This window comes from Lucilia cuprina, chromosome 4 (genome assembly GCF_022045245.1).
Source record: "Lucilia cuprina isolate Lc7/37 chromosome 4, ASM2204524v1, whole genome shotgun sequence".
Taxonomy (NCBI): domain Eukaryota; kingdom Metazoa; phylum Arthropoda; class Insecta; order Diptera; family Calliphoridae; genus Lucilia; species Lucilia cuprina.
This window is the reverse complement of record NC_060952.1, coordinates 13,268,206-13,292,218: the sequence shown is the minus strand read 5'-3', so window position 1 is coordinate 13,292,218 and position 24,013 is coordinate 13,268,206. Positions and strand designations below refer to the sequence as shown.

At 25.4% G+C, this 24,013-nt stretch overlaps 2 protein-coding genes across 2 annotated transcripts in view; one reads left to right on the top strand and one right to left on the bottom strand.

Annotated features, from left to right (window-relative positions):
• The window catches only part of LOC111681575 (guanylate cyclase soluble subunit beta-1), a 61,872-nt gene that overhangs the window by 14,511 nt on the left and 23,348 nt on the right, over positions 1-24,013 (top strand). The window contains exons 8-9 of the mRNA XM_046950202.1: positions 1,653-1,674; positions 4,168-4,325. Of these exons, the coding sequence (XP_046806158.1) occupies positions 1,653-1,674; positions 4,168-4,325 (180 nt within the window). The remainder of the gene's footprint in view (positions 1-1,652; positions 1,675-4,167; positions 4,326-24,013) is intronic.
• The window catches only part of LOC111681611, a 28,895-nt gene continuing 8,929 nt past the window's right edge, over positions 4,048-24,013 (bottom strand). The window contains exons 7-10 of the mRNA XM_046949466.1: positions 19,438-19,533; positions 15,118-15,274; positions 13,731-13,852; positions 4,048-5,090 (exon numbers count right to left, since the gene is read on the bottom strand). Coding sequence (XP_046805422.1) covers positions 4,613-5,090; positions 13,731-13,852; positions 15,118-15,274; positions 19,438-19,533 — 853 coding nt within the window. The 3' untranslated portion in view covers positions 4,048-4,612. The remainder of the gene's footprint in view (positions 5,091-13,730; positions 13,853-15,117; positions 15,275-19,437; positions 19,534-24,013) is intronic.

Genomic DNA, 24,013 nt, shown 5'->3' with positions numbered 1-24,013 from the left:
AAAAAAAAAAAAAAACTTTTTTATGCATTTATTTATGGCAAATAAATGTTCACTAAACTATACCAACATAAAAGTAGGCCAAAGTTATGATAGAAATAAGTTACCTAGCATATGAAGGTATGAATGAATATGTATGTTTGTATGTACTTGACACTCACATTATAAATCATGATAAGTTTCTCAGTAAAAATACTAAGTATAGCAACAGCAAACGCATAGACAGACATAATATCATTTTTCTAGTTCTTGGAACTATTTACGTTAGAAATGTTGTAAATGCAAAATCTTACTTGCTTAAACAGAAATTGGTTGTTCGAGAGCTTTTATGTATTTTAAAATAATAAATTATGTTATTTTATAACATACTTATCTTTATTAGTTTTGAAAAATTTCATTAACTCTTAAGTATAATGGTTAAAGTTTTACTGATTTATTTTATAACTAAATTTATCAGCTAAATTACAGTTTATAAGTTTATAAGTCTAAACTCAAAAACGACACTTTAATCGTTCTGTTTAATTTACCCGCAATAAAATATGCAAAAACCACCTTAAAGTGCAACTTTATATCATAATGATTATGACTGCTTTTTAATATTTTATTTACAACCCCCAGTTATATTTAATTGTTTAATTCCATATTAAAATGTTACGGTCTCTACAGTAACCCCATTTTAAATAAATAACACTTAACAGTAAAAAGAAAACATTATACAAAGGCAAATAACTACTTATATACGAGTACATAGATAATATTGCAACTACATATTACATTAACACTTATCCTTAAGTGTGGGTGTGTATTTATGTGTATATTTATCTAAATATTTTACATCCACTAAAGAAATTGAACATGCGTTAAGTATAATTCGTAATCAACACTATTTACATGGGTTTAGAGAAAGAGTAAAATCTTTAAAATATTATATAAAATATAAAAGTGTTTCTTTTAGAACATTTAGGTCGAATGTTGGAATATTTAAACTTAAGCTATTTATTGATGAAAAATTGGTTTGTTATAAAAGCTGCCTATGTGTAATCCGATCTTGCTAAACTTCAGTTAGAAATGTTACATAATATAAGATTTGTTACTATCATGTACAGGCGCAAAAATTAGTTAGTTAGTTTGTCCCTAAACCAGACATCAAGTCATCTTCGTATCACATTGGAATTTTGTTTATGAGAAAAACAAAATAAATAAGTTGATTTTTTTCTCATTACATCCCAGTATTTAATGGCTCCTACTCATTCCAGCAATCAATCCTCATAAGTAAAGTTTTTCTAAGGAAAACTACCCGCTTCACCACAATTGAATGTTCTCAACTTTATCGGCTATTAAATAATCATTATAAACTCAACTTACTACTTCCACAAAATATACTTTTTTAAATTTTTTCAAATCCAGTGAGACTTAGTTCATTTTTATAGTAAACGACTAATATGTATTTCTGTAAATATGCATTTATTTGTTAACTTCTCTTTCTTTCCATCTCTCTATCTGCTTTTACACATGTATGTATGTATTTATACGAATGTGTATTGTGTGTATCTATAATGGTGTGAAGGACAATAGATAATGACTATTTGTTGCTTGTTGTAAATAAAAGTGTTGAGGTTTCATTTCGTGGTCCATTAAATGTTTCACACTTACAGATGTTTCGTTACATTTCACAACGTAATGTTTGAGTGTGTTCTGGTTCTATTATACTTCTTATTACACAAATTACATGACCATAATACTTCTTTTATATCTTCAAGTTGTTTCAAAGGCATTGATTCTTATTATTACTTTTTTTCTTTCTTGCACATATTGAAATGAAAATATGTTTTTTTTCAACCTTAATTTCTATTAGACTATAACGAACAGATGGTAAAATAAATATAATACTAAAATTTTCTTTTAACATGTTTCTACTTAATATGTTTTAATGTATACTAAGTCAATTTATAATTTGGAAACTAGGACAATTTATAAAAGTAAACTGAAAACGATATGATACTCATAACTACAAATCATAGTAAAATTTCGAAATTTCTAACTTTTATTAGCTTTTTAACAACATATTTACACTTTACGGAATAAATTGATGTTTTGACATGCATACACTCAAATTAAAAGTTTACTCTAAGTTAGTAAATGCTGTGATTAACTACAAAAGCTATTTTCATAATATACTTTTATTTTAAAACTTTGTTTGTGGACATATTTATCCATTTTATTTCTTTATTTACAACATAATATTATCTTAATGTTTACTTAGGAAATTTTAATTTGTACTTTAACAAAACAAAGCAAAAAACTTTTTCTTTAAAACTTTTTCTCTCAACAGTATAATGCTAAAAACTCTTAAACAAAGCAACTGCTAATGCCAATGGCATTATCTATTTTATTAGACATTTCGTAAAACAAACATCTGTTATGACTCAATTAGAGTTTAATTAACTAAAATGTTGAGTTTTTCACTTTGTTATTTGACCATTAATTGGTTGGTATATATGTATGTTAACAATGCAAAATGTTTAACTAACTAAAAGAAATAATAAAAAAAACTATTTGTATTTGGCATTTAATGGTAGAATATAGTGTTATAATTATTGTGTACTTAACAGTCAGTTTCATGTGTATAATTATTAAAGTTTGAACAATTTGCTCGTGTTAATGGTTAGAATATACAATAATTTGTAATATGAATATGAGGGTGACAGGTACTCACAAAAAAATATATATCTATATATTAAGGTAACCCCAAAGTTAAAATTGCCAATGTTCTCAAATTCATTGTACTGAGGATAAAAATATATGTTTATGTTTAAACCTTTTTTATAAAAAATTCCTTATTTTATATAATATTAGCATAAAAATTTCAACTTAAAGTTAATTTTTTCCAAATTCGATCAAAATATTTATTTAATATTAATATTGGAAATTTAAAGATATAAAAAAATTCTCTTTTTTATTTGTTTTTAAACTTTTTCCGGCACTGGTTACCATTAACCGATAAAACTAAAATTTTACACCAAGCAAGACACATTCAACGAAAGTCAACAGTCAATAATAAGCATACTATTTTTATATCAAAATATGCATGTATATAATGAGCTAAACTTTAGTTCTTTAAACTTTATAAGGAGAGTATAATTACATACTTCCTTCCGCTTATATTTGAACTTTTCTATTAATGTTAAGTCAGTAAGTTAGGATCGAAAATTTAGATATATAAATCTCTTAGGTTTATAACATTACCTAAATTATTCTTAAACAAAAACTAACAAGTAAGAAAGTATGGGCGGTCGTTGTTGACATTATGATACCCTACTCCAGTTATGAATGTAATATGTGATTTATTTTAACAAAGCATTTATATTGAATATAATCTTGAATCCGATTTATTTATTGGCAAAGATCTATTTTTCTCAAAAAGGCATTATAGGGGGAATAGGAGCATATATGGATTTATCTCTAAATATTTATATAATAGTTGACTTTGCTAAATTTCATCATAATATTAGTGTTAATATGCTTCTTCATTGGGTCAAAACAAAAGTATATGCCAAATTTCATGAAATTGTCTAGAAATGCTACCTGTGCTTTGATAGCAACGTTTACATGGACACAATGACAGTGGAACGAACGGACATCGTTAAATCGACTCAGAAAGTTATTCTGAGTGAATTGGTATACTTGTATGTGGGTATAGTATTAATATTTAGTAATGTAGGGTATAACAATGTATTGATAATGCAAAAAACTTTACTTTAATATATTTTGAAAAAGTAGAAAAATTATTTGTTCTGTCATAAAAACATCTCTGATATGCCATTAAGAGCGTCTCTAAGAAAGGAACTTTTTATCCATTGATTAAGCTCAACAATTATTGAAGCCAGGAAAAAAAATTTGGAAAAACTGTATCTATTAAATTTTTATTTCAGTTGGGAGTATTGACACCTTATTATTCTCCATACAAACGAGGTACCATAACATACATATTAGTATTCAGAATTTAAAACAAATCGTTTGTATTTTTAATATTTTTTACATAAAATTCTTTATTAAAATTTAATTACAAAGATATATACTTAATAAAATACGAAAAATATTGCACTTACAACTATTTAAATACACATATACATAATTATTTAAATTTAAACTAAATATATTTATTTTCAGCAAATAACAATTGGTATACATTCCGGTGAAGTTGTGACCGGAGTTATAGGCAATCGTGTACCCCGTTACTGTCTTTTCGGTAATACAGTAAACTTAACAAGTCGTACTGAAACTACAGGTGTACCAGGACGTATAAATGTCAGTGAAGAAACCTACAAGTGAGTACTAATACTTTTTTTGTCTTTACATATTTAAATTTAAAACAAAAACAATACCAATCTAATATTATCTTTGAGTTTTTCCTTAAACCGAAAATCTATTAAATTTCATTAAACAGTTAACCTTAGAAAAAAATATATATTAAATAAAAACTTTTCTTACTGAGAAAAATTTCGAAACGAAAAAAAAATAAGTATAAAAACTTTTTAAATTAAGGCAAAATCAAACCTCAAGAAAAGGGTAGTTTAAAGATACTTTTAAAAATATAAAGAATACTGTGTAAAAATCAAAGTGTTAAAGGTTTATCTAAAACTGTTTCAGTTACAGCTACCACTTCTGTGGAAGAATTTGTGATGGTAACATCCTCACTCACGGTATTTGGTGGGTGTTGTTCTGAAGGTGTTAATAATGTTCTCGTCATTGATGATGATGAAGATGTTGTAGCTGTCATGGTTGCAGCTTCATCTACTGCGGGAGTTGTTGTTTTTGGGTCTGTTGCCTCTGCCATTTTAGTGGATTCACTTGTAAAAGTAACATGTTTCTTTTTTGTACTTGTATTACATTTTTTGGCATCAGTTTCGTTAGTGTTCTTATTTTTGCTTTTCTTTTTATTACAATTATTGTCGTTATTTTCGTTGTTGTCTTTGGTTTCTTCAATCTCTTCCATTAAATCGATATAACGTTGTAAACGTCTTGGCAAACGCAGAGTATCAATACCATTGGGTAATTGTCCATTATTTCGCAGCAAATCACGTATACGACAGCTAAATGAAAAAAGAAACAAAAAACGAAAAAAAGAGAAGATTATGAAAAGAAGAAAACAATTTAGAAGATTTTTTACTTGATTTAGATTTTAAAATGTATTAAGAAAGTTGCTTAACATTTTTTATTCAGTTTCATTTAATGAAACAAATAACCAAAATACCCAAAATGGAACAAATTTTAAAAGTTTTATAATTCATAAATTTTTTTTAAGATAAAGTTGTTATTAGAACATGTTTGTTTAGAATGAATTTTGTTTTGTATTAAATTAAATATTTGCTTTTAAACACTTTTGAAAGTCTTAATAAAAAAATAAACTTTTCAATTTGTATTCAATTTGAATATCTTTCTAAATATAACTTTATTAATTTTTTAGTTGAAGTATACGATAAATTTTTACTCATTTTAGAGATATTTATTTTTTTTCATAATATGTATAATGTGTTTCCTTTGTGTTTAGATGTTTTTAATCAAATCCTTAAACATTCTTTAATAAAGAATCTTTAATGTTTACAAATTTTTAGTTCATTATTTTGTTAATATTAGTAAAGACATTAAAACTAAATTTTATTTTATAAACTATTTATAAATCGTATTTCGTATGCAAATTTCGTTTCATAAACCTTTAAAAAAATAAAACGTTTTTCTACCCTATACCACTATAGTCAGAAGGGTATTATGTGTTTATGCAGATGTTTGTAACACAAAAAATGTTTGTCGCACAACCACCACCTTAAGTATACGTCTACCTCGGCTCAGAATCACTTTTGAGTCGATTTAGCTACGTCCGTCTGTGTGTCCGTGTAAAGCTTTTGCGCACGCTACAAGTCGTAATTTTTAAGATTATTTGATGAAATAGGTCTTTACGGCTCGTAATTATATTAAATGCTCTATTAAAAAGGTAATAAGAGTTTGCAAAATATATGTATGACTTTAAACATAAATTCTCAACTTCATTGTTTTAAAAGAAAAGTTTTTTATGTAAATGTTTTAATGTTTCTTCATATTAAATTAAAGCCAAAAAAGCATAACTTGCCACAGAGCGCACAGGGGAACATGTCTATTTTAAAAAAAACTTTATAGATATAAAAAACATTTTGTTTTAAATTATGGTAATAAAAAATAAATACACTAAAACATAAGATGAACAAATAGTAAAAAAAAATTATTATTTGGTCATGCCGATTTTTTATGCACCCACTATCACAACATAAATCGAATAAGTCGGACTTAGATCTTTATTGATCCTATTTGCATTATTATAATATGCATCGATATTAATATGAATAATCATGAATATGGAGTTCCATGGGTACTAATAAAATAAAAAAAATTGTAAAGGTCCTCTGTTCCTACCGTGACAAAAAGATCCGTTCATCCATCTGTCTATAACTATGAAAGCTACAGATACATGATCGGATAAATGATTTTAAGACAGTATATCGTCTTAAAATCTAATAACGTGTTATATCCTAATTATTTGCATTTTTATACCACATTTGACAAAGAAACAATTTTAATAAAAATATATTTGGAAACAGTATTTTCCTTAATATAAAAGAAAAACTAAAATTCCTTATTTTCTTCTCTACTAAATTTCATTCAGCTCATAAATTTCTCATAGCATCAGAAACAAAATATTTGGCGACATAAATTTCTATGGTTTCCCAACGCAAATTTGCATAAAAAACACATCTTTACAGAGTTTATTGACCTTAATTGTTTCCCCCCGTTTTAGCTGTTTGTTTTTGCACATTTTATGATAAATTTATCACTAACCAAATTTCTATTATATCTGTGTTAAAATATAAACTGCAAAGTATTTGTGATAAAAATAAGGCAAATGTCTTATTTTCTTTAAAGGTCTTTGTGCCGTTACAATGTCCTTCAAAATGTGTGCATTAGAAACATAAATATTTTATATTGAAAAAACAAGTAAGAAAGTATAGTCGTGCATGGCCGACCATATAATACCCTACATCATGAGTATATTTTTAAAATTTTTATTTTTCATAAAGAAACGTTTATGTTGAATTTTACCTTAATTCCAATTTTTTATCAATTTATTGATACAAGGATTACGTGGACAGCCAGCCAACTAGCCGGACAGACGGACGGACATGTCTTAATCGACTTAAAAAATGATTATTAATCTTTAAGGTGGGTATTAGATTAATATTATTGTGTGTTACAAACATCAGCACAAACGTATAATACCCTCCCCACTATAGTGGTGTAGGGTATAATAAATATCAAATAATTTCACCATAAAATATTCGTCTTTAATTGTTGGCAATTTTAATGATTGTTGACAATTTTAATGATCTATAAGAAGAAATTATTATGTTTACAAAGCAGCAAGTCAATATTTTACTAGCGGCTACTGTTGTTAGTCTTTTGCAGATTTAGATTTCTTGCAGCTTTAGTTGTATTTTTATTGAGGATTTAAAATTTAAAATTTAATCTTGGAAATTAAGCAAGGACACCGCAATGGTCAGATATTGCTTTAGTACTTGAGAAAGTGCACATTTACTGGACCAGGAATTCCATAAACATTAATTGCCACTGAAGTGGTGAGTCGTCACAAAAGCTCAACCAGTAGTTAAAAAAATTATTTTTTAAAATTAAAAATTTATTGTTTTAAAATTTAGTCATTTCAGATAAAACCTAAATTTCTGAGGTATTCTCAAATACATTAAATGAACAATATAGCTTTTCAACATTTTTCGAGTTAGTAATTAAATCCCTTTAAAAGTTATTTTATACATGGAAAGATTCAATAATTTATTTCCAAAAGATTTAAAAAGAATAAGAAATGTAATTTACCAAAATTATAATTTAAAAAATAAATATTTTCACATAATATTATGTTTATGTTCTCAGTGCTTTTATTTATTTATAAAAAATTCCATACATTCCCATATTGTTTGCATAAAATATATACATATATATATTGTTTATATTTATTTATAAAATATACAATTCAGTTGAAATAAGATAAATTGCCACAATTGATGTTTTCCAAAGACATCAATCATAAGTTCAACAGCAGACATTTAGAAATTTGCTACGGAAATACTCTTAATATATTAAATTATATATTTTTCAAATCATTATCAGACACCTTTTTCCCTATTATACTGATGCAAATACTATATCTATGCAAATGTGTCTGTAAAAAACATTTGCAAACATTTTAACTTTTATACTGTCAATTTTAAAATATTGTTTTTTATAATATTACATTTATATTGTTTTATAGTTGCATCGACAAAATTTATGAGCATAAAATGTATTTGACTCGAACTGATACATGCATTTTTCAATTCTGCTTATATTATTTTTCTCATTTTTTTCATGTCATATAACTAGACAGTTACAGTAGAGAGAATTTTACTTTATAGCCAATAAGTGGCATGTTTGAAATGATTTAACCCTACAGGGAATGGGTGAAACGAAATAGTTATACTTTTCCATTTTATATACAAATCTACTACTAATCTACTTGTAAGCAATCAGAAATTATACAGTTCCCAAGGTTGCAATGGGCGTTTAGTTATTCGAATGTTTGCAACTAGAGCATAGATGATATCTAAATCCACAATGACCAATTCGCAACCGCTGTATTTAATCTTATGTTTTAGAAATAGCTCGGCATACCCTATTTCAAAACACATCCAATTAGTAGACTATTTTATATTTCCACTTTTCACACTAAGTCTTGAATTTATTCTTGACCTCGCCAGGCATGTCTAAAACACAGTCACAAGTATCAGTTGAGGTTTAAATGTACAACACAATGTGTCTGTGTAAATGCATGCAACACTAAGTATAATTGTCTATCAGTGTATTGTACGAGTATATAAATGGTTTTATGTGATTTTTTTTAACGGCAATAACTTAAAGGTCATTTGTCAACACATTTAAAAGTGTGAACTCGGTGCAAAAAGGGGCACAAGGCTGTCACAAGAAAAAAGTGCCAGTATTGTAAAAGGAGGTTATATAACATAAATCTAAAAAAAACTTTATATATTAGGGATATGCAGTAGCAAAGAGCCAAGAGTAGTTGAGGATGTTACCAAATACTAAAACTTGATGTAATATAATACTTTTGTTCAATAGTCGTTTGCTACCCTAATGTCTATTTATTAAATATCTAACAAATAAACTTTTATATCAATTGGTTCTGTCTAAAACATGTCTTAGTTGCACATAGAAAATTTACTGCAGTTAAACTGTATATAAAATTAATGACTTTAAATATGTATGTAGTTATTGTATTTGAGGTACTTCTTACTTTAATATGTAACAGACATTCATTTCATTGTTTAGTTTAATTTAATAAACGTTTAGGAAAAAAACCAGACAGTTATTGATGGAATTCCGTCGCACAAAAGGAAATCGTAATATAAAAGGAACAAAAGTTGGATTTAATAATACAATAATATCTATGTATTTCTAAACACATATTTCTATATGTCTAGAAATATTTCTATTGTTGCCTTTATATTAATACAATGTGGAAAAAATAAAAACCAATACAATAGATGTTTAAAAATAAGTAAACAAAATGTATGTTTAAAATATTTAGAGCCTTTGAAATACAAAATGGGAGATATCAATCTTCTCATAGATTAATACAAGTTTAAGTGAAGTTTTCATAAAAATTATTACTAATTATGAACGAATTGTCAGATCATTATTTAATATTAAATTGTTTCGAAATGACATTTATATAACAGCTGTGGTTATAAAAGTGTTTTTTTCAAGTCGAAAATTTTACCAAATTCCTAAATTACTTATATATAAAACTACTTTTATTTTATTATATTTCTAACCTGAAATTAAAATTTTTACTACTTGCATGATGATAAACTGTTTCAAAATGTATCAATTAAGTCTTTAATTATAACAATTATCCAGAATAATTGATTATTCTTAAAAATAACTAAATTAAAGTATGCAAATAAATTCAAATACAATATTAATTTCTTGCTTAAATGCTACAAAAATTTTCAGAATTAATTTTATGTGGAAAGGTTATTTGGCTTTTATATTAATAGTTTACAAAAATATCTTTTACACAACTCAACATCAATTGTTCATTGTTTTTGTATATAGAATATGGCAATAACTATGTATGAAAAATTTTATTATTTTGTTAATTTTATTTTGAATTGTCATCAATAGATTTTAAACAAATTTTTATTAAATTTTTTTTATAACAAGGTCAATAATGGACGATAGAAAAGTTTCCAAGGTCAATACAGTATAAGTAATAAATATGTTTAAATCGAATAATACTCATACGCCTTGTATATTCCTATCTAAAAATAAATGTATGTTAAATTGTTTATGAATTTGTTGGTTTGTTCATTTTAAGTTTAAAGATTTTTAAACAGATGGATGGATTTCTATGTAAATTTCTGGTAGGAACTATTATATTACTTTGATTTTTCATGTAGGCAAAGTGCCACGACCATATACAAATATAGTACTAAAAGTAGTCTATTTTAGGAACTGCTACAGCTAGAGAACTCAAATTTTGTATGCACAACTTTGACTTCCATACAAACCCAGGCTTAAAGAATGAGTCGACTAGAAATATTACATATAATCTAGAAAATATTGTATTTGGGAATAGTGTAGCGAAGTATACTGGGTGTACTAGTATTTTATTAAATTAAATGTGTATTTAATAAACTTCTATCAAAAGTTAAATTTCCAATCTTCAAAAATGAATATATCCTTCAAAAACATAAAAAATACAATAACATTTTATACTTCCTCAAAGAACGAAGAAAATGAATCTGCAATAATTTGCTACTAACGATGAGTTAAATAATGTTCTGCAACATTACAAAAATCATTGCTAAAAAATTATTCTGTGTCTATAGCAATTTTATTACAATGATATATACTGCCACGACGAAAGACATTATTTACAAAATAAATTCAAAACGAAAGAAATGTAACGACCAGAAAAGATGTCAACGTAAAACATTACCTGACACATAAAAAAGTATATTTGTATTCCTATAGAAATAAAAGAAAATATGTGCGTGTGCTTGAAATGATGTTAAAAGAATCAAACGAATATAAAAATAAAAGAAACATATTAAAAGCAGACAAACGAAACAACCTGATGACTGTGTGTGACAGTATAAAACATGTTATAAAAAAACAAACAAAATATCCGCAGAAAAAACACAAATTCTATAAACACTATGGCAGCATCTTAACAAAGATAATTCATTGGATTTCATGCTAAAAACAATCATTTGCAAACTTTTTTCATTTCTTTTTTTATTATTCGAAATTCTCGGCACATTTTTTTTTACTTCATTGTAATTCCTTTGTTTTGTTTGTAACAAATACCAAACTTATACAATGAATGGACTCTTAGTATTTTTAATTTTTCAAAGTCCATATAAACTTCATCAATATTTTTTTATTTTTATTCTTAAAGTAATTCTTTTATTTTAGTTCATATTAACGTTTGCAGCGTCATCGGCATTCATAGCCGTGTCCTTAACATTTGACATTGTTGTTAATTTGAAAAATTCATTTATCAATTTTAGTTCCGGTCTATTTGTTTGCCTATTTGAATGTAAAAATAATAACAAAAACATTATCTTGGTTTAGGCAACAAAAAGTTTTTAGAAAACAATTTTGTTAAACTATTATTTTTATTTGCAATCAATGAAATTTTATTGAAATTCTTTTGAATTAAAAATTAACAAACAAAATGAGTTTTATTTAATGAAATGTACTCGTTTTCGTGAGTTTATTAGCTGTTATTTAAAAAAAACTATTGACAATTAAATATGTAAATGTTTTCAATTTTAATAATGGAAAATAATCCTAACTTGGAAATATAAATTTCACTTTTTTAATCAATATACAAATAATTATATTTTTATACAAAAAAAAATATGTTTAAATATTGCCTAGGATTATAACAACTAATAACAAAATCCCTTTTCACACTGACAAAACATGACAACAAATACACACATAGAAATTTTTACTTTTTTGTTTGATATAAGCAAAAACAAAATTTCAAAATATGTCACAAAGTAATCTAAACAATAGGCATTATTGCCGGTATTATTATTTCTGTTTTGTCAGAAATATGTAATCATTATTATAGAATTTTTTCTAAAGATTAATGAGGAAATATTACAAGTAATGACAGTTTGTTTAGATAAAAATAAGCAAAAATACCAGAAAAATAATAAAAACAAATTTGAAATAAGTTTGTAAAGCAGCTGAAATTTAAAAGAATAATATTTAGACAGTAAAAAGTAAAAAATTCTAGAATGTTAAAATAAACAGTTGATATAAGAAGATTATCAATTGTTAATGTAATAGATAAAAGTTTTTAAGATTTTGTTTACAAGATTTTGTATAAACTTATGATAAAATAACCTATCAATTCAAACTTATTGAAACTATTAATATATAAAATATACACAAATTTCCTCGAGTTTAAACAAAAAACTAATTTTTTCCGGTTACGTATGATTATTATTAATAGTAAAATGTTTCAGTGTCTTAGAGTTTAGAAACTTTTTTTAACATATTTAAGGCATTTTAATCTGTAATTTTGAATGGAATTATACAGAAATTAAACCAAGTAGAAAAATCGTTTTTACATAAATTTGTTCCAAATTTTGATGAAATTAGAAATAATAAGATCTTAACTAAATTTTTCTTATTATAAGAAAATTCTTACAATAACTAATGATATAATAAAACAACTCCTAGAAAAACTTTCTTTAAAAAGTTAAGAGTTAGAACGTTCTTCAGTACTTCTTCATTAGAATTTTTACTCATTATATTAATAGGTTGATAGCATTAGAAGAGGTAAAGACTACCTACTTTCAATTTCGAATATAAAGAAGTTGTTGGGTATGTTGTTTTGTTTTCATGGACAAATTTAACTTTGTTTCTTTTTTGTAAAACAAAATTCTTAACTTGCAATCAAATAAAATGTGCAAGCAAAATGAAAAATATTTAAAGAAAGAGTACTTCGAAGTAACACAGACACCAAGTAGGAGTCCTTGAAAAGTAAGTGGATATGTAAGCACAACCCATTACCCATTTTTTATTAGGTTTCAGTCAAATTCAATAAACTCTAAATTGGACCACGGTTACGTATGATGAATATTAATAAAAAATATTTTTTAAAAATTGTCAAGAACTTTTACTATCTTAATGTCTGGTTTATATTAAATGGTGCAGCTTTCATACAAAAATTATTTTAATCAACTGAATATATAACGATAACCGAAGCTGAAAGATACAAATGTTTGGAACTTTTAAAGACGTTACATCAATTATAATAACATTTGCTAAAGAAAAATTGCAGAATATAAAAGTATATCAGCATCCTCCACGCTAGCTTGTCTGCCCAAAACAATTAAAACGGTTTTTCCATTATGCATCTAATAACAAAAGCTTTTAAGAAATCATCATTAAAAAATATTTTGTCATTGTCAGTAACCAATTAATTATAATTTACAATTGACATACAAAACGTTTTATCATTTGTTAATGCTTCATTAAAATTTAATTAGTTTAATTAAGGTTTCGTTACCATTCGATACAAAAGAAAACCAAAATTAATTTAAACTTACCGACATAAATGTCTTAGAGACATAACGCCAAATACTTGTTCAAGTGGTACAATATTATCACGTAATAAGCAGCCATAACGCTCCACAAACATTTCACGTCGCGTATTGTAAAGAACAATAGGCTGAAGTAATTGTAAAAATTAAAGAAGTTTGGAAGAAAAAAATGTTAACTTAAAGTGTATATTTTAAATTAATATTTAACCATAAATACTAAATGTGTGTAATTAATTTAAAGAAAACTCTTAAATTATATTACAATTTTGATTATTTTTAAAAAATAACAATATTAATGTTAAATATTTTTTTTCATGCATCTATCTTACTTACTATCTTAATTAGGTGCTATTTAAATAACAGGGTATTTTTCTGAATTTAAAAGAATTTAAATATTTTCCAACCGTACGTATGATTAATATTAATTCGAAAGTATTTTCATTTATCAACAAAAACTAAATTGAAAGAGTTTTTAAATTCATTTCTTAATTTTCAAGTATAAACAACTATTGTGCAAATAATTGATGTAAGTCTGCTCAGGAATTGATCACCTAATAAATTTCAATGCAATATAAAACATGAATGAAAAAGTTATGAAAATTAAGACGTATATTATTATTGCTATAACATTTTTATATCATTTAGTATTGGTGGTAATGAAATTAAAGATGTTTTTTTTTATTTTCAAAATCGATTTTCTAAAAATTCTTAGAATATCCAACATTTTTAATGAAAATTGTTTTTATGTAATTTTAAGAACTGCTTACACTTTCTGAAGAAAAATAAATATTTTCAAATTATAAAATACAATATAACTACTTCGTTAAGTACTTCTTAATAACTTTTAACTTTTTATTATAAATTCAATTTAAAGACTTTAACGAAAAGACTTTTAAAATGACATCACTTAAATTCATATTAAGAATTTTTTCTTATTATATTCTCAAATTGTCTTCAGCTAAAAAAAATGTTTAACGAAATGTAAACATCCTGACAACTTAGGCGTATTTCCATACATGAATACCTATGCATATATGTACATATAAATAATATAAATATGTACACGTGCAGATAAACTTATAAATACTTAAATATTTATATTTACAAACTCTTTAACCTACATACATAAACACATATCGTTACCTTAATGTAAGCAAGACATTCTTATAAAACGTTTTCTTAAAACCGATTGCAAAGACAAAAGCAAAGCTTTAACGAAGTTTGAAATGTAAGTTAAGCACTTATTAAATCAAAAAATATTACAAAATTATACTACAAAATTAAAAATAACTTTTTAAAAATAAATATTAGAAGAAGTGGTGATAAGTATGTATCTAAGAACCTAAATTTAAATAAACATTTTTATATAAAAGGAAATATATACTATACACACCTTAAATGGCATTTCAATGTGAGATATATTACGCAATAATATCTGTAAACATGAAATATTTTGAAAAACGTAGTTACGACCATTTTCAATCAATTTATCAAGTAATGCTAAAACAACGGAACTACCACCATCCGGTGGATAAGGCGCGGCACCATATCTATAAAAATATAAAAATACCAAGTAAATACGTTTAATAATTAATATATATAAATCTTGCTGTAAATTTAAGTTTAAGGTAAAAAAGTTTCATTACTTTTGTGCTAGACACATATGTACAAAAAATACTTGTTATCTTATAACAAAATTGCAATATCAATATTTAAAGAAACAAAATTTCCATAAAAAAGTCATAACTTAGTTTTTGAGCTTTACTGGCGCCAATATTGTTTATTGATATAAGTTTGTTTTTCTTCAGATACATGTGTACTTTAAATTAGCGTTAGTTTTATTTTGTACATAAGGTTTTCGAGCCAAAATTTTCTGTTACTAAAGAGTTTTCTTGCTTCATTTTTTAACTAAGTGGGCATGTACCTACATGTCTGTATATCAATAAATTTAAATTTGACAGTTCTTTTTTAAATGAACAATAAATAACAACAAAATTATACATATGTGCAAACAATATTATTTTTTTAATTTAATTAGTTAGAAAGTTAGTTAGTTAGTAAGTTAGTAAGTAAGTAAGTTAGTAAGTTAGTAAGTTAGTAAGTTAGTAAGTTAGTAAGTTAGTAAGTTAGTAAGTTAGTAAGTTAGTAAGTTAGTAAGTTAGTAAGTTAGTAAGTTAGTAAGTTAGTAAGTTAGTAAGTTAGTAAGTTAGTAAGTTAGTAAGTTAGTAAGTTAGTAAGTTAGTAAGTTAGTAAGTTAGTAAGTTAGTAAGTTAGTAAGTTAGTAAGTTAGTAAGTTATATCCTATCCTAATCCCGAAAAAATTTGGGATTTGAAATTGGATTCGGGATTGGCATCTATAGTGTCTATATAGCACAATCATTATTTTAAAGAAATAAATAACTACAACAGTTAAGGCTAAAAGGAATAATATATTTTAAGTGATTTTAAACCACAACATTTATATAAAATACTTAAATGGGACATTTAAAAAGTTCATTTTTAATTCCTTCATATGAAGAAACAAAAAATGAAGAAACAAAAAAACAAAAATTTAATTCTTTCTTTTATTACTAACTATGCAAATAATGTTTAGATTAGATTTGAGAACATATTTGGCATGTTACCAAATAATTTTAAATAACAAAGCAAACAAACAAATGGGAACAAATAAGACAAATACACATTTACGTTTGTTTTTTTACATATTTGTAAAGTTCACACATATATTAATACATATACTTATGCTAAATATTCTTGAAGATACATCATCCATGTAAAATAAATTTTACATGGAAAGGTTAGATTTTTAAATTATATGTCAAAATATACATATATTTTAAAGTAGAATAATTTAATATTGTAGGCATAGAAGTACACAGACAAGACAGAAAATTTTTACAAACGCACAGTATTAACTTTTTCCTTTTTTAAGAAAAGAAATTTCAAATTAAGTACTTGCACTGGCAACACCATTATACAAATGATACAATTTACATACTAATACGTAAACACTAACAAACCAGCAAATCAACACCAGAAAACACTAATCACAAGACCAATTATTTACTTTCATCATATTTGCTTTTTGCAGTACTTAAATCTCAAAAATAATCTTTTATGTGAAAGACAGTTCTTGAAAAATGATTAAGATATTTAGGGAAAAGAACTCTCATCAAATGTTTAACATTTTTTTACAGATCCGTATTATTTTGGAAATTTTCTTGACACCTTCTAAGTTATAAAGCTTTTTAAACTTCCTATGTTTATATTTTCTATAAAATTCTCGAATTACAAAATATGTTTTGTTTGCTGGGAAATCTACTCTACGTAAATCATTGCATTGCTCTTGTGTGTACACAATCAATGAGGTGTGGTAATGTTATTTTTTGTTCACAGAAAATTGCCAAAAACAAATAAATCTTATTTTAGTGTTTTTTTCGGCATTTAGTTTTTGAATAACTAATATTTAATATGTGTAGTTTTTAAACTTTCTTATTTTGATCTCTTTCAATTTGTTATTTTATAACAAACATGTGGTTTGGCTTTTTTGACTTGTAAGGTTTTTACAAGTTTCTTCATATTTACATACGTACATATTTGCAGTTTGGTTGACTTGAAAGAACTTATCTTTTTTAAAAACACAAAAGAACTTTAGTGGTTGTCAATGTTAGTTTAAGTTTATATGATAAATAACTACTTAATGAAAAATAATGTAGATAAAGTTTTGTAGTCTTCTTGTCTTTTTTTGAAAACAAAAAAAAAAACTAATTTACATACAGATTTAGGTAATATTGAAGCAAAAGATTAATGGTTATATAATGGCTAGAAAATGTTACGAATTTTTTCTATAAATTTGCGATTTTTAATATGAATACATAAAAATCATCAAATATAGCTTATGCTTGTATAAAAAATAATTTTACCTTTTCTTTAAATTTCAAAAATAAAACTAGTTTTAAGATGACAGATTAGGAAACACATATTGGTGTTCTTTTAAAAAGAAACATTTCAAAAGAAAAAAGCATGTACTTAATAATCCTCATATGAATATGAATTTAATTTAAATAATCTATTAAATATCGATGTTTTCGTCTGTCCGTCCGTATTGGTGTTCTTTAAGGAGAGTGTAGTACCAATATCTTTGGGTCAAACAAATGCCTAATATTTATACTCCGAGGCGTATTAATGTACTGAATATAAGTTACAATAGTTATTTTCACACCTGAAAAAAATCTATGTGCACAGGAAACTGTGTAGCTTATCGGAAAAATGTTAATTTGTTTTGCATTTGGTTTGATCCATTTCAATATTTTTAAGAATTTATTAAAAGTCGTTTTTCTGACCAGAAATACTATAACAAAAATTTTTCCCACGATAAGCTCTAAATAAAGGTATTTTTAGACGCATTTCCATAAAATTGCAGAAATTTTTTGAATATGCAACATTTGAGAGGTACGAAAGAAAGTGGTCCTCGGGCCTAATGTATTTTAAAGTGCAATAGAAAAAAGTTTTATTTTTGTACATTAAATAATAACAGGAACAAAATTTGTGCAATAACATTTTTAAATTGTATATTTTTCGCTTTTCGTTGCTTATTTTTCATATTTATTGAAAATGTTTATTAGGGGGTTCCAAAATAATATATATAAAAAAACTTAAACCACTATTACTAATTAAAGAAAAATATAAAAAATACTTCAAATCTTAATACAAATGTAACATTTTTGGTTCTCATTTTTGCAGCTATTCCAAGATTTTTCAGATTATTTTTCCATCATAGATATAATGTTATTTAAAAAGAAACTTGAAAGCCATTTTCTGTTGTATTTTTCCACATGCTCTGCATACAAGCAAATACTAAGATAACAAACTTAAAAAAAGTCCATGAACCATGAGACATTTTGGAGACTGTTGAAAAAACAAATAATGGAGAGGTTTTTCCTGGTGATGTCTAGAACCAGCATATTGGTTGAGTGCAAAATTAAAAAAATAAATATGAATAACCTATCATTTTTGTCATATTTTTCAGAAATTCAAATCTGAAAAAAAAATATTTTTGACATACTTCGAAATTTCACTCTATAGAAAAAATATATATAATAAAGTATGTATATTCTGTGACCTTATTGGGTTCTAAAACGATTTAGCCATGTGTGTCTGTTTAAAACACAATAGCGCTAAAATTTCAAAAAAATATAAATTTTATTATTTTATTTTTCTGTAAAATGAGTTAATATTTGACAGTAGGTCATTTAGCATATGAATTTAACGTTTTTAAACTGAATGAAAGAACTTTTCATCTCAGAACAAATAGTTTTCATAAACATTATAAGTATAAAATATGCAGCTTATGATTTTGTGTTCACATTATATTTCAATATTTAAATTACATATTTTATTTAGCTATAAAAAAATACATTTATTTTTTATTCTATGTTGTTTTTTTTTTCATTTGTTTATTAAACTCAAGGGCAGACTATGTACTTTTTATGTTAGTTCATGTTTGCTTTTTTCATATTTTCATATCTTCAAAAAATTCAACATGTTTACAGTTTTTTTGATAACTATTATACAGTTATTAGAAATTTATTTTTTGACAGAAAATTACTAGACTTGATAACAAAAAAAAAAGCAAAAATGAAAATAAGCGAAACTAATTAGCTTAGCAAAGTTGCATTTCATTCTAAATAATTTACCATTAATTTCAACTTACCTTAATAAAATCAACAGCAAATCAGGTGCACTTGCTTGTAAAGCTACACGTAGTGGTGATGAACGACCACAGGATTCGATGGGAATATCAATGAATCTGTAAAATACAAATGATTGAATAGATAAATGAAAATTTTGTGTAAATATTACTTATGTTTAATTAAACTCATCACTCAAACGGAAATACAAATATTAACAATTGCAAACAGATACTAGTTAAGTCAAACCCGAATGCCCTCCAAACCTCCTACTTCCAATGTACACTGACACAAACAAATAACTGAATAACTTGTGTAAACAAATGGGAAAATAATTTTATGAAGATAATTAAAAATTAATTGAAATGTATCATGGCAGGTATAGAGCATAACTGACAGGTTGGTTTTATAATAATGTTCCATGGTAAATCAATATCATCAATTAAATGATTTAGGCAAGTTTTGGACACTTCAAAATACCCATATGAATTTAATTATTACGCATACTTAATGTTAGAAAGTTATTAATAATTAAGCTTTGAATTAATATTCGTACTTAAAGTTAGAAGTTATAGGTAATTGTGTATTGAATTATTATATTTAAGGAAATAAATAATGGAAGGATAGTGGGGTATAGCCGATCATACAGCATCCTACAAATTATATAAAATTTTCGAAAATATATTCGCGGACCCTTGACTTACAGTTACTGATATTTCTCTGGAAACGACTGTTATGGATTATGACATGTTCTTTAACAAAAAATTAGATAAGTAGTGTTTTACTTATGTCTGCTTGGTTTAATAAAAAAAAAACATGATTTACTGTAGGAATTTTAATAGATTTCAATAATTTTACAACTTTTTTGAAAAAAAAAAAAAACTTTTAAAGAATAAAACAACGTACAATCACGCCAAATTTTATATCTTTCATTATTTTAATGTATGTATTTAAGTTGTATTTTTATGGCGGAAGGACATTTCTCTTTCTACTACTCTACTTCGACATCCAGGCAAGGTTGAAATTGAAAATTACCTATACATTAAATAAAATTTTAAACAATTCTATGACACGAAACTTTAATAAAATTCGAAGAAAAAAAATACATTTGTTTACCTAAATATCAAAGTGTTTGTGTGTGTGTATGTGTCTTTAAGTGTATTTATTCTCACATGCTATATAAACACTTTACAATACCTATACTTACACATTTTTGCTCACACAAAAATACACTTCAAATACAAACAAATAGAATAAACATTCAAACATTGTTATGACTTGCAACACCCTGACACAATAACACGTTTTTATCGCTGTTTATCCGCATTCACGATACATCAGTGTATCACTAATTTTTTCAAGAGTGTCGTAAGTCAAAACTTAACGATTTTTGATTAAATAGTAAAATGACTTAAAATATTTAAATTGCTTGTTTATTAAGTCACTTTTAACTTAAGCTATGTTCACATCTATCAAATATTTGACAAAATTGACGTGAACCCTAAAAAATCGACATTTTGATTTCCTTCAAATTATAGGTTTCTTTGACGATATCAGTTCTTTATTATTTGTTTTAACATTATTTGCAATTACAAAAATCATGAAGAATTAAAAAAAAAAATACAAAAAAATAGTTGGTACGTCTTTTTAGTCAGACAGTTGATAGGTCTGAATGTACCTTTACGATAAATGTTTTGATGGTGGCTATATGTATTCATCTTAGACTAGCTTACTTTAATGGAGTTAAAACACTCTTAAAGCTAAATCGCCTAATATGCACGTATGTGTATAATAAAAAATGGAGAAAAATAAGAATATAACAGCCGTAAATTTTTGCACTACATACTTAAAGCAATGTTGTAAAATGCGATTTAATGTGCGAATTTAATACTAAAAGGGGTTGTTGCCTTCTCTATGAACCAAAACAAATACATAAACACATATGTTTAACAACAACTCTACCAACCAATTCAAATATAAAAAAAAAAAAAAACAAAAAATATCAAGCAATTTTTATTTGATTTCCTTTTTAGCAAACAATTCAAGCATTTTATGAAAATTCGCCTATAAGTATACTATAAAATACTTTTACTTATACGAGTATTATTTTCTTTTCTCCAAGATGTTTACGAATGGTTTTTTGTATTATTGTGTATGTTTTGTTATTAGATTAAAATGGTAACAATCATTTTTTTTAGATATCTACTTACTTATTTTACTTATATACATATGTATATGTGTATGTACAATAGAGTTAAGAGTTCCTGGATGTTTTCTACTCTAAATAGATGGATTTTTTAAGGTGTACCTTAAACGGCAATATTCAAATATCAAATTTAAAGTGAATTGATATACTTTTTTATTAGGTATCCATCCGTCTGTCTAGATTAAAATTTGTTAAATAATTCCATGAAGTTGGGCCCATGATCAAAAGTTGTTTTTCTTTAGAAAATATATGTTTAACCTGAACGTTTTTAAATATAGAATGCCATTTTGGGATATGCTCTTGTATATATCTTGAAGTCAATATTCTATAGATCTTAGATATCTTCAAGATCGAAATCAGGATGAATTCTTTGAGACATGATTTTGAAAAGTTTTCTATTTAAAATCAGTAAAGTTGGTGTATAATGATGAGGAAACATTTTTTAAATAAAAGAGAATATGAGAGAACAATTAATTAAGTTTAGTGGTACGTGTCCAACTTGGGAAAAACATGTGAAAAAAAAACACATTCGAAATGAAGTATTTATGGTGAAATTTGAGGTAAAAACTTTTTTACATTCTTTATATAAGTATATTCAAGGTACAACACAGCTGAATATAAGTAGAAGTCCTTGAATTTGTTTCCTTTACCATTTTATCTATTGCGGAAAAATATAATATTAAACTTAACTCTTAACTCGAATCTATTATTATATTTAGTTGACTGTGTGTATTATCGTAGGTATTTTATTGTTTTCTTCAACACTAAGAAATGTTATTAAACTATATAAATGTAATTTATTACAAGGAAGCGTTTTTTAAGACATGATAAGACCACAAATACAAAAAAAAAACGCATTCTAATGCTAGGATTTTTTAAATATTTTTTTATTGTGTTTAGTGTCACGCAAACTTACTTATTTTTTAAAAATAAATTTCAAAGAAAAAATGCATACCTACATATGTGTATATTTATTTAAATTTTATTTTAGTTGAAATAATAAACATATATGTACTTATATATGTTTATTTTTCTTGGAAGAAACACAATAAAAATTCTTTAAACATTTTATAGCCTTAGAGAGTGTGTTGCCCAACCTGAGGTGTTTATTTTAATCAAAAACCTTGTTCGAAAACAAAAATGACACAATTTAATAAATAAAGTAATATTGTATTAGTGGAATGAAAGAAACATTTTAGTTTGTTTTAACAAAGACAATTTAATTCGGAGAAATTTGTTTAAATATATTAGGAAATATATATTTTTTGTTATATATTAAAATAATATATATTTTTTATAATATAATTCACTTTAAAAATATTATTTAATTTTTTTTTTAATTCACACAATATGATGGCAAAATTGTGGGTTTGTTTTAGGAAAAATAAAAAATATATATAATTTAATATTGTTGCCATGTTTTTCTATTTGACATTTGAAGTCATTACTTTAATTAAAAAACCAGCTCATCACAAAAATTCAGTGTACTGGAAAAATGTGTTGCTTTTTATACCCTACATCATTTTGGTGGATTAATTATGCTTTTGTGTTGGTGTTTAGGAAGCTACATCAATCCTTTTAATCCTTTAACAACATTGTACTGTACACAGTATAACACTGTTGCTACTACGTAATAAAATACAAAAAAAAGCGCAGTGTCTCCTAGTTTTGTCCAAAACCATTCACTTTTTATGGGCCTTTCAGGCTCATATCTTGTAAAAACTTAGAAAATAGAGTTTTACGTGTTAAAAGTTTTTCAAATTCTTCTCCTAATTATGCGTATACTTAAGTATTATTTGTAATATTAATAAATCAATAACACGTATACGTACAATTATTGTTAGTAAAAACAATGTAAAAATTTTTACTTGAAATGAAAAATTATGATGAAGTTTTTCTAGTAAACCAGAATCTGATTCTAAATTAGATTAAACCATTTCCGCTGGTTGTTTAAAAATGTCCTTTTAACAAATTTTCATGGAATTTCAGTAGTTTTACTTCAATATTAACATGGGCAAACGGATAACACGACCCTATCGGTCAATTATATTGAGAAAAGAAGACAGAAGAATAAGAGAATGTTGTGAAGAGTGAAATTTCACCCAATATGAAAGGGGTATTGGAAAATAAATCTCTATTTTCCGATACCTGATGAAACCCAGATTGTCACCTAAGTTACACAATTCTGCATCATCTAGTTCATGTTGGAATCTTTTACATATCGGACTATGTATTTTAGGGCAGTTACATGAAATCTGCCCTAATAATTCATCTTCGTCCTCAAATAACCTGCAAAAAACCTACATGTTACCGATTCTGAAATCACTTAAGGCTCAAAATGATCAGTGGCCGGTTGTTATTCCTACTAAAGTGATTATTCTCTTCCTGACCTA